This window comes from Alosa sapidissima, chromosome 15 (assembly GCF_018492685.1).
Source record: "Alosa sapidissima isolate fAloSap1 chromosome 15, fAloSap1.pri, whole genome shotgun sequence".
NCBI lineage: Eukaryota > Metazoa > Chordata > Actinopteri > Clupeiformes > Clupeidae > Alosa > Alosa sapidissima.
The window spans coordinates 3,426,835-3,438,110 of record NC_055971.1 but is presented as its reverse complement, the minus strand read 5'-3'; the positions used below and the strand labels follow the sequence as shown (position 1 = coordinate 3,438,110).

General features: G+C 45.8%; 1 protein-coding gene across 3 annotated transcripts; it reads right to left on the bottom strand.

Moving 5' to 3' along the window:
* Window positions 1-520: 520 nt before the first annotated feature.
* Window positions 521-11,152, bottom strand: npat (nuclear protein, ataxia-telangiectasia locus). Of its 3 annotated transcripts, none has more exons than XM_042063008.1 (17): window positions 10,822-11,152; window positions 10,223-10,341; window positions 10,037-10,097; window positions 9,853-9,931; window positions 9,721-9,761; window positions 8,714-8,950; window positions 8,478-8,553; window positions 8,228-8,351; window positions 8,040-8,131; window positions 7,850-7,931; window positions 7,666-7,762; window positions 7,390-7,494; window positions 6,014-7,234; window positions 5,763-5,875; window positions 3,583-3,676; window positions 1,942-3,291; window positions 521-838 (listed from the first exon to the last, which is right to left on the bottom strand). In XM_042063008.1, the coding sequence occupies exons 1-17, from the start codon at window positions 10,856-10,858 to the stop codon at window positions 807-809; spliced, it is 3,960 nt and encodes a 1,319-aa protein (XP_041918942.1). In that variant the 5' UTR covers window positions 10,859-11,152; the 3' UTR covers window positions 521-806. The 3 variants fall into 3 exon arrangements, with proteins under 3 accessions (XP_041918942.1, XP_041918941.1, XP_041918943.1); XM_042063007.1 differs by having other exon boundaries at window positions 1,946-3,291; window positions 10,822-11,150; XM_042063009.1 differs by lacking the exons at window positions 9,721-9,761; window positions 9,853-9,931; window positions 10,037-10,097; window positions 10,223-10,341; window positions 10,822-11,152 and adding an exon at window positions 9,458-9,534 and having other exon boundaries at window positions 1,946-3,291.
* Between the last annotated feature and the right edge of the window lie 124 nt (window positions 11,153-11,276).

Below are 11,276 nucleotides of genomic sequence, written 5' to 3'. Positions count from 1 at the left end.
TTGAGAGTTGCTGTAGAAATGGTTTGCCCTCCAGAGACTGACTAACATCCAAGACATTAATTCAGTCAACGGTCAGCAGGTTGTGATGTGACTGCAGTCACAACAGAAGTAAAGGAAGGGGTGACTGTTGATGATACTGCTGTCTAATTTAGACTACTGCGCTGTGTACGCCCAGCTTGCTTCTCTTCCTTTACTTGGTTTACAACATCTAGCCTTATCCTAACAATTCAGCAAAATGTCATTGATATTAAAGCATATTTTATTTATACTTATGCTGGCCATGTGACAGAACTGACTGCTAAATATAAAATTACAAAACTACAAAAATATGTCACCATGTTTAGTGAACCATGAGACAAAAGCTGCTTTTTATTCGTAAATATATTGCTTCAAGGATAATTTTTAAAATTATATAATGTGTTTAGACGATTCAGGTAGTCACTATTGCAGCTTTTGCATACATACACCTTTAAAAAATTAACCTTCAGAAAAGGGTTTCACAGAATGACAGTAACAACAATTTCAAAATTGGGACATTTAATAAAAGTTAACTGAATGTGTATTTACAACTGTACTTAAATATGATCTACCATGTTGCAACCAGAAAAACAGAGCAACTTTTTTATATATATACAGCATTGTGATTCACACTCCTTAACCATTTCTGCAGTTAATGGTGGCATCCACCAGGCTCAAAGTACATCCATGGTTTACAGTCCCCACAAACAGCATTCCACTGCTTCACTTAGTGCAGTCCTCATTCATCATAATGCAGGGATGACAGGAACTTGTCAACGTCCAAGTCATCAGGGAAAGAATCCAACAGCTTCTTCTGTTTCTGTGAGCAATATGAAATTTGATGTTAAAACAGACATATTTGCAGGACGTACATCAAAGCCCCTCATCACACAACATCATCATTCAACCCGGCCAGGGTTACTCCTGTGCTGAGGAAAGTATCACTAGTCATTCTTGATTGGCTTCCTGTAGCTGGCAGACTACATTCAAATCCCTCAATCTGTTCTATAGGGCAGCCACTGGATCAGCCCCATCCCAGCACCATCTCAATTAGGGATGTAACGGTATGAAAATGTAACCTCACGGTTATAGTGCTGGAGCTAAAAGTGGTATCGTCAGACTCAAGAGAACAGCTGGATGAACTGGAGAAAGGTAAAAAATCAATTGTTTGACTCAAGGGGAGGTGGAAAATGAGTAATTCCCCAAATGGTGGAATATCCCTTTAAATCCATCAATTAGACAACAGAATTAGTGGGGTACCTGTTTTGTTTCATTGTAGGCTACCAGGCCTATGTCAAAAGTAGGCTCGGATGAAGCTGGGAAGGATTAACCACACGGTTCCCACATCGTGCTAATCAACCGTGATAATTATGATATTTGAAATGAAAACGGTAATTGTTATAGTCAACATATTTGAAATAAAAACGGTAATTGTTATCGTCAAAATTTGTATGGCGGTTTACCATTATACCAGTAATCATTACATCCCTAATCTCAATACTATGATTCAGGTCCTCTCAACCACATTGCTCCTATGATGGGTCAGTCCTCTCGGCCGTCCCTCAGCACCAAGAGTTCACAGTGAAATCCCTTTGTGTTCACATTTCCTAGGTGATAGAATGATCCAACAAGTGCTGTGCCTTCTAGCGACAGCCCTGGTACATTCAAGAAGCATTTAAAAACTCACCTTAACCATCATCAACCATAATCAGTTAATTTAATTGAGTCATACTTTGTACAAAATATACAACTCTAATGACACTTTCGTTGCCATCATGTTAACTAATGTTGTAATGTAACTATAATGTTAAGTCACTTTGGATAAAAGCGTGCGCTAAATAAAATATAAAAACACATGGGCACTAGACAGTACACTGATGAAAAGGATGAATGGTAGTGTTTGCAGATGCAGGTTGGTGAAACTCACTTTCGCTTTCTTCTTGCTGCTGGAGTGCTCCTTCTGGTCAGCAGGGCTGGACTCGCCGGGCTTGCGCTTCTTGCTTTTGGCTGCAACCGTGGGGGCGGCTGCCTCCTCCTGCCGTAAGCTGTCCTTGAGGGGCCCCCCGGTGCGCGCCGCGCGGGACAGGATCATGAGCGTGTGGGCGGCCATGTTGATGCTGTTCTCGCTGCCCGTCTCGCTGGCCGGGCTGCAGGAGGGCAGCTCGGGCGTGGCCGGAGGCAGCAGGTGGCGTGGCGTGCCCTCTCCCTCACGCCCCTGCCGCTGCCTGCCCGGCGTGCGGAGCCCGTCCAGCGAGTCCTCCTGCAGACGGCCCAGGCCGGGGGTTCTGGGCAGCGGTAGGTCCAGGCAGCCCAGCCCTTGCTTCCTGGGTGGGGTGGCTGCAGGGTGGAGGCCCTGGATGTCCTGGAGCATCTCGGCAGCTTGTTTGGTCAGCGGGCTGGTCTTGCTCAGGGCCTTGCTGGCTGCTGCGGAGGGAGCGGAGGCAGGGTCCAGCGGGGCTGGGGATGCTGGCTGGCCCCTCTCCTTCCCCCGGTGGGCCTCCAGCTCGTTCTCCTTGTTGGCGGTGACAGGAGAGGCCCCCTGCGGGGCCGCTGTCCTCTCTTCTGTCACCGCACGGCCATCTTGGGCCTTAACCGTTTCCTGTTTGCCAGACTCTTTTCCGTCCCTCTTGGCTCCTGTGGACTTTGCGCTCTGCAGATGCAATCGCTCTGACGGCTTAGTGTTCTGGGCCACATTGCTAGAAGTGTGTCCTGCGTCGGGCTTCTCCGTCATGTGGGGTTTCCTCCTGGACTCGAACCGTGTGCTGGGCCCCTGCTGGACTACTGCTGCTGCTGCTTTGGGAGCGTCGGAGCTCTTGTCCTTCCCTGCTGATGCATCCGGGATCTTAACCGATGTGTCCCTGTTCTGTGGCGCTGTAAAAGCAGAGGGCTGCGGAGTTTGGTCCTCCACCCGAACCGTCTCCACCCTCCTCTTGGACCTGCTCCCTCCGAGGATGATGGGTTTAGGGGTCTCGGCACGCCCGCCCTCCCTGCTTGTCTGTTTCTCAGTGGGGGCCGGACTCCTAGTCTGTGTGGCGGGGCTCCCACTGCCCACGGGCGCTGGAGCTGGAGCTGGAGCTGCTGGCGGGGTTGGTGTGTTTGAGGAGGGAGCGTCGAAGCAGAGCATCCTCACATGGCCCGGAGCACCTCCAGCCTTCCCTGGCTCTGTGCTCTGACATGGCAAAGGAACAGCTGCTTTCGGTGTAGGAGCAGCCATCTTCTGTGTTGGAGCAGTAACCTTCTGTGGTGGAGCAGCAATCGACTTGACCGTTTTACCTGAAACATCAACAAATGCTTCTGTTGTTCTTTATGGGATCAATATTTTTCATGTCTTACCTCCAAGTTTTTTTGAGTAAAAAGAGTCAATTTAAACTAAAACATTAATTCAATAAAGCCTCAACAATCAGAAAGAATATAACTAATTGCAGTATGCTTTATGGCATTTAGTACTAGCATACCGTTAGCAGTAATTGCATTTGTGTACATGTTAACAGTGTTGTAGAAGCTATGTGGAGCATGACTACTTTAAAACTTCCTTCAATAGCAGAGGAAAAAAGAAAGGCTCACCAAGGTTGCTGGCATCTTGTTGAGGGGCCATATTGGGTTTTGCTACTAGGGTTGCTGGCTGGGTCACAGATGTTGTGCAGGGCAAAGTTAGTACCTTCAAAAAGATTAGACGTTTGTGACTTGACTTCATTGCCAAAAACCATTTGAAGACGCATCTGTTTAAAACTCATGTCTCTCGCTCAGTATATCTTTTCAACGCAACAGAACAAAATAGAAACGGTAAAAGATCAACTCAAAATGCTGCGGTGCACACCACTGTGTCATGTCACTTCCTCTAGCACATTCTAATTGAAAACAAAGTAATCAAACTGATATTGTCTGATACAGTCACAGTGACTCTCATTGCATTCAGTTAGGACACTGTTAAAAAAACTGATACACACAAATGTAAACAGAACAAGAAGAGTCACAAAATACCACGTTCATGCTTCAGAAAGACATGCCATTGAAGGGCAAGTTTGTGGCACATAGTATGGCACAACAAAAAGGCGCTCTAAGCGATGCTGGGTAACATCACTCTGTTGACGTTCAAACAAAACAGAAAGCTAGCTCGCTACTTGCTCCCCCTCCCTCCCGTGCAATTGAAACAGTTTGTTATGTTTTTATAGGCAAGGTTTGCCCAAGTTGTTTTGTGGCTGTTTTTGGAGCCTGGGTTGTCCACAGAGATTGCGTTTTTTACAGTGTATTCAGGACACAGGCAGCTAGCGGATGGTGAGGTGATGTTTGCTGTAAGTGACACAAAATGTTTTACCCTAATAAACGTATAACATCGCTTAGAGTACCTTTAAAAATAGTATGATAAAATTATCTAATTTTTAATGATTAGGGGTGTTACAATTTCAGTTTGAAGTCGATTGAAGTCAATCTTGAACTTCGAAATCAAAGGCAGTCAATGTAGCAACACTCCCAATGTCACATCCAGCATGCATGCATCTGATTATAACATTAAACAAAATCAGATTTGCCAGGACTTAGCTTTTAGTTCTTAATGAATCACTCGGCAGATGAAAATAATAAAGATAAATAAATGAGTAATGTCCACAACTGCATAACCTGCACAGTAGTTGATGCCGAGCCAGTAAGAGACATTCATAAACCTCTCTGCGCATCAATGGCGGTGTTATCTGGCGTTAACATGACTTAATCCCACAAGCCACTTTCAGACATGACGTCCAGACAATGCCCTGGTAATTGGGCCCGGATCTCACGCGGACTTGAGTGTTCACACAAGACCCTCACGCACAGACTTTGCCTGGGTGGGTCTTATTCATACCTGAGTAAATAGTCTGGGGGATTCAGGTTGTTATGACGTTTGTTTACTACATTCAGCATGGACATGGTGGTGTATATCTGTACAGCAATACTGGCAATGGATTGCATATGCAGCGTCGAGGAGAGAGAGCGTGAAATTCAGGCAGGTTGGAGAAGATACAAAGCAAAGATACAGCAGCTTTCTTTGCCATAAGACTTGATCGGAGGAGGAAGAGAGCTGCTGCATTTTGGCTGCATGCCCAGCAGCAGCAGCAGCACCAGAGAAGCACAATGAGCCATGGGAGACCTAACGGTGAACTGCTCTGGACAGATGCTCTAACTTTAATGATGAACAGTGGAGAAGTCATTTTCATATGAGTCGGTGCACTTTTGTTTTAAATCTGGTGGCACCTGCATTAACACGCCACACTACACTACACTACACTGGAGCCACATCAGAGACTGGCCATTGTCCTGTGGTGGTATGCTACGCCAAGTGAATACAGGACAATAAGCGGTCTCTTCGGTGTTCGAAGTGCCTACAGTGTGTGTTCTTGTGTGAGTAAGTTACCTCGGCCATCCTTAACGTTGTCATGTCTTCAGTCAATGTAAAATGACAGTTCAGCATTGATCTAAAAAGAGACGTCATCACCACTCCCCCTTGCTACGTGTGAATCACCTGCGTCTTACCCTTTTGTGTTCAGACATACGTTCACCCACGTGACATGCGGACTTAGTACGAGGGGCCAGGTAGGGTAAGGTCCGGGTGATGTCCGTATTATTTGACCTAGACAAGTGTGTTCAAACATACAACCCACCCCGTGACATCTGGATCATGTCTGGATTCCAGTGTATGTCTGCAAGGGGCCATAGTGTCCCACGCACTGGTTTGGTAACCGTCTGGATGGAACAAAACAAATGGCACATACCTGATTGGGCACAATGGTGAACTTCCCTGTGTTGTTCTGACCCATCACGGATACGGGCAACATTACACTCTGTAGCATAGACTGGACTGGTGAGGATATGATGAAGGTTGAACCTGAACACGTTTGGAGAGCAACACTGGTGTTACATTTCACTATACTAACAATCAGTTGAAGAGAACTAGAGGCACTGCTATTTCATCTGCATGACTTTACAACATGTCACAAGACGCATAAAAAGTGTTGTGCCGTACCGTAAGGCTGTGGTACAGTCCGTGACCGCGGTGGCGTAGCCAGAACTTGGGGCAACGTGGTCAGCTTACTCTGGGTAGCCGGCGCTCCTGGAACCACAACCACGCTGGACTGATGGTCTCCTGGTAGCACCTGGTCCGTCACCACAAAGTAGCTGCTGGGTCCGGTGCTGGCTGGCAGAAGCTGGAAGAAGCCGTCTCCAGCACCTCCGGGGGCTAATGGCTGATGACCGTCCTGAGTGACCTCAGTCCTCTGAAGACAGCTAACTGCCTGGACCGTTTCCTCGGGGGTCACCCCGGAGCTGGGGGCAGACAGCAGCACCCCCCTGGCCGGCGACTTGGCGGGGGAGGAGAGGTATATGGTGGGGATGCGCTCCTCGCTGATGCTGGAGACAGCCTGGCTGAGTGACATGTCTGTGGAGGGCTGCTCCTGCTCATCACTCACTATGATCTTCAGAGAGACAATCTGACCGGGGTCGGTCTCCGCAGCCGAGGAGGACGAGGGCACAGCCGCGGGACGAGCAGCTGGAGCCGATGGGGGCAAAACACTGACCCCTGAGCCTCTCAAGCTGTCTGGTGTCTGGGACTTCTGCACAGCTTGCCCTCCTTGGGACAGAGGGCCTTGTTTTTTGGACTGGTCCACTTCTCCAACAGGCCCCTTGTTATTAGATCCACGCAGAACCTCTGGTGCTTTCTCTGCGGAGCAACTAGCACCATGTCCCTGCGCTGATTCTTGCTGCCCCTCATATCCGGCTGTGGCAACAGGAGCCGAAGCGGTCAACAGGAGGTCATGTGCTGTTCCTAGCAGTTGGCTGCCCGCTATGGCTGGAGGCTGTTCCGCACCGGGGCCTTTGCTGACCTGAGACTGCTCCTGTGCCAATGACACAGAGTCGGTCTCGGGAACCCCCGGGTCGTCTACATCCATATTCACCGTGTCCTCAATGTCTGTGCTCCTGCTGGCCTGAGAGAGGTGCTGAGAGGCCCGCGTGTGCCTCCTGCCCCCCCTCTGCTTTGGGTCTGCAGAAGACCCTCGGCCTGAGACCGGGCTCTCAGAGGCTGGCTGGCTGGGAGGCAGCCCTGAGGGGAGCGCTGGAGCAGGATTCTTGGGTGCATTTGAGGACAGAGTGGACTTCCTCTTGTTCTTGGCCTCTTGAGCTCCTCTCGCCCTTGCTCTAGGTACAGCTGAGGGCTCGGCACAGGATGCAGAGTCTTCCTGCACAGGACCTTTAACATGGAAGACATTTGGGGGAAGGGTAGAATGGTCATGCTCATGTTCATGTCTATGAGCTTATGTCTACAGGACATGTGTTACACCACCACTTCAACAGAAGAAAATTGATGAAATCTACTCAAAATCAACAAAGATCGTCTGTCATTACCTAGGTGACCAGTATCGGTGGGCTCCTCCACATGACAAATGTCCTGGCTCTCCTGGTCTCTTTGGCCTCCCTCAACCTCCTCAGCACCAGTGGTTTTCTCTTTACCTGGAGTCAAAAGCCGTCTTGTTACAGAGAACGTGACCTCAATACTGGCATCCCCTTTGGGCTAATATACTTTTTTACAGAAAAAGAGAAATAAGATCTATTTTGGCATAATCTGTGACAAAAATAAAAACAGCAAGGATCACAGCGAATGCCCTTGCCCTCAGGACGTACCGTAGTCAAAGAGGTCGAAGAGAGCCTGGAAAGCAGGGTCAGACTCCGTCTGCTCTAGAATGTCCTGAATGGCATCATCAGTCATGTGGATCTCTCCCTACACAAAGAATCAAACAGCCAGGTCATTACGTGGATCTCAAAGTGCAACAGCATGTTTAGACAGATAAGGAAACTAGCATATTACCTGTAGGCCCAGAATTTCATCAATGGACTGGTCTTGATCCACTGAGCTGCATGCTGCCTTTGAAGCTTGTGGACTATTGTCACTAAGCAGGAAATCAAATATTGAACCATTTTAGACAGCACATTTCAAGGTCCATATGCTTATACTGTATGCATTAAGATGCATTAAACATGCATATATTTCTTTTTACCTGGCAAGTATTTTGTTAATATTTTCAGCAAGCTTTTCTTGTAGCGAACGGTCCTTTAGAATCTTCTCACGGGCATTTTCTATTACCATTTGCTGTGAAAGCAAAATATTTCCACATGAAAGATCTTGACGCCTTCTAAGTAAAATGTGAAACATAAAAAAACCACACAACGAGCAAAAAATACTCACAGGGAAATTCTCTGACACCACTTCTTCGCCTTGTCCTTCTTGAGTGAGACCACTGGACGTGATGTTTGCCCGTGACGTTCCACTCCCTGAGGCCAGGCACCCCCCTCTTCTTCTAGGTGAATCACTGAAATGGAAGGACATTTGGTCAGGCAGTATCCCAAAGTGGTTTTACCATGTTATTAATGATAAACCATTCATTCCTATTGACTTAACCGACTTCAGCCTGTTACTACCAAATACAATGTCTTACCATTTCCTGCGTGCTGGAGATAACGGCCCAGGAGTAAGCCTCTGGTCAGGAACAATTATTTGCAGTGGGGTATTGTCTGAATAAAATGAGCCAATTGTTAAAACCTGTTTTGTGATTGTAAAATCACCTCAATGTACTCAATGGTTTAAAAACAGAGCTCTCTCAAACCAGAAATGTTAAAAATGTTAACAAAAAATACTGGGAAAAGGAGTTGGAGATTGCCTATTCATTCTTACGGCTCAAGTTGATGGACAGGCGGCTCACATCCTGGACATGGGGGTGACTGAGAGTCAGTGGGGACAGCCGAGCCTGGGAGACACACACAGGGGTGGAATGTCCAGGAGCGCCATGCGGGGTGGGGAGGGGACTGGGCGCACATGAGCTGGGAGAAGGAGCCATCACACCACTAGGACTGGGACACGCCATAGGACTTGCCAGGGCCCGGTTTCTTATGATGCCATTTTTTGTACGCACTGTAGAAGTAAACAAAAGACGTAGACAAAATAAGCACCATCACAACATTCATCGCCTCCAAAGCTTAACCTCATAATATACACCTATAAACAAATCTTGTATAAAATGATACAACTCATAGTATAGAATTATAAAACTGAATTGTATGAACCAATTTTGTTTACATGCTGAAAAGAAGTCTAATCCAACTTCCAGATATAGCTTTAAACTACACTACTGGTCAAAAGTTTTGAAATGCCTCAAATGTTCTATTTGTTTCAAATTTCATAAGTTTAAATGCAATAAATGACCTGAACTAGGGAAAAGAGCTAAACTGAAAAGAGCTAAACTGAACATTGCACATGGGCCTTCAGGGAATAGCTAATGGGTTGCAACTTAGAAATGTTCTTTAGACAATTAGGCTAAATTAAAGTAAAAAAGCCTTGCAGGTTGATGAAAACTATTTGCAGTTGTCCCAGCTTCCATTTATTACTTTAAAATCCCTCTGTTTCAACTGAGCATTTTACCTTCTTCTATGATGTTATCATAGAAGGTATACAACTTTGGTCTGTCGAAGACTGCTCAAAACAGGTCCCTGCAACTTTTACCTCTACCTATACCAACACAAAGTAGTAACGTAATGAGGTGCGGGATGAGGTGTTCTCATGGGGTGTACATTTGAACTTTTTCCAAAGGGGGACTTATGGGTAGATGGGGCACACAAATTAGAGGCTGCAGTGGGAACATGGATCAGGGAGTACAGTATGTAGATTGTAATTAGACTACTTACTCCTCTGGCTGGAATATACAATTGGAGAGTTCTCCAAACATCTGCAAAAAACATGAAATAAGATGTACTTAATGTTAAAGTCTGCATTGTACCAATATATTATATACGAGTATAAGGAGTATGAAACCCTACTTGATCTGATTAAGAGTGATATCCAGCTTCTTCCATAATGATGACAACATGGCAGGGGCATGATTTTCTTGACTTATTTCTGTGAGAAGACAATCAGTATATAGGTAATGTCAGAGGCTCTATCCCATCCAAGATTTGGAGTTAAAATAAACTTAATTTCGTCTCAAAAGAGCTCATCGCTTACCCTTTGTTTTGGAAGCTACATATTCATTCAAAATAGTTTTCAGGTTCTTCCCAAAAAGTGACTGAAAAGAAGGCAGAAAAGTAGCTTGGTCATTAATGTTATTGGTCTTATGCATTTAGGCGCAATGTCAGCAAACGAATGAAACCAGTAATGGCCGAATACTTGTATACACTCTAGAATACTTACAAACACACAGGCTGGAATAAGTCCATCCTCTGTACTGTGCTCTGCATACTCTTTCAAATTGGGGCTTTCCAGAATGAATGCTCTACTTGTGCCACTGAGACCTTCTTCTTGTAGATACCCTGTCGAGACGTACACCAACATCATCAGACATAAGACCTAATGTTTCTCAACATTGTTTGACATTCTGTAAACACTATTTACGTTTATATCGGAAAGCTGAACTCGTCGCGTTATAATAGCATGAAGCGGAGTGGAGGGTTACAAGTAACGTTAGAGTTAACGATCGGACACGATGTCTGTCGACCACGATAAAGACCTTAGTGTTATGTTGTCAACAAAACCAGACCTAGTTTAAGAATAAGTTAGCTTCAACGCACAGACACACTCCTCGGCATACTTTCACTGAAGAGGTGTTAGTCCTAAACTACAAATGGGTCAGTGCCGTTTAAACAATGACAATAACAAACTCGGGCTATCCTTGAATGACCAGTTAACGTTGCCAAAAAACAACCAATGTCACAGACTAGCGAGCATTTGGCTAACCAATGGGCTAGCATTAACCTACTCAAGGAGCGGGATCCATACAAACAAGATCTTACCAAGAACAAGTCGCGCAATATCAGATGGTAGCAACATGATTGAATATCTCGCTAATGTTATAACTCCAACAGAATCACATTTTCCACTTAACTTGACCTACAACTGTACACAACTCTATTTTCCACCAACATCTTCGCTAACTGTGTAGTCAGTCCCAAATCCGAAAACGCGCGGAAACTCGCTCATGTCACCCGGAATTTGGCGAGTATATGTAAGAACTGCATTGTGGGAAATGAAGTTCATAATCTGCCAAAATATCTGTCTTTTTAATTACATAGCACATATACATCACAGGTGCACATACTAATAGCAAGATAACATAGTAATAATCAAATAAAAAAAAAGGTAAAGGAATGTTTCGCGAGTATCTTCAACACCGACTCGACATGAAACTACTTTGTGGCGATGTGAAGCTGCAGGCACCTACGGATATGCGTAAGTGCACCTACAAATG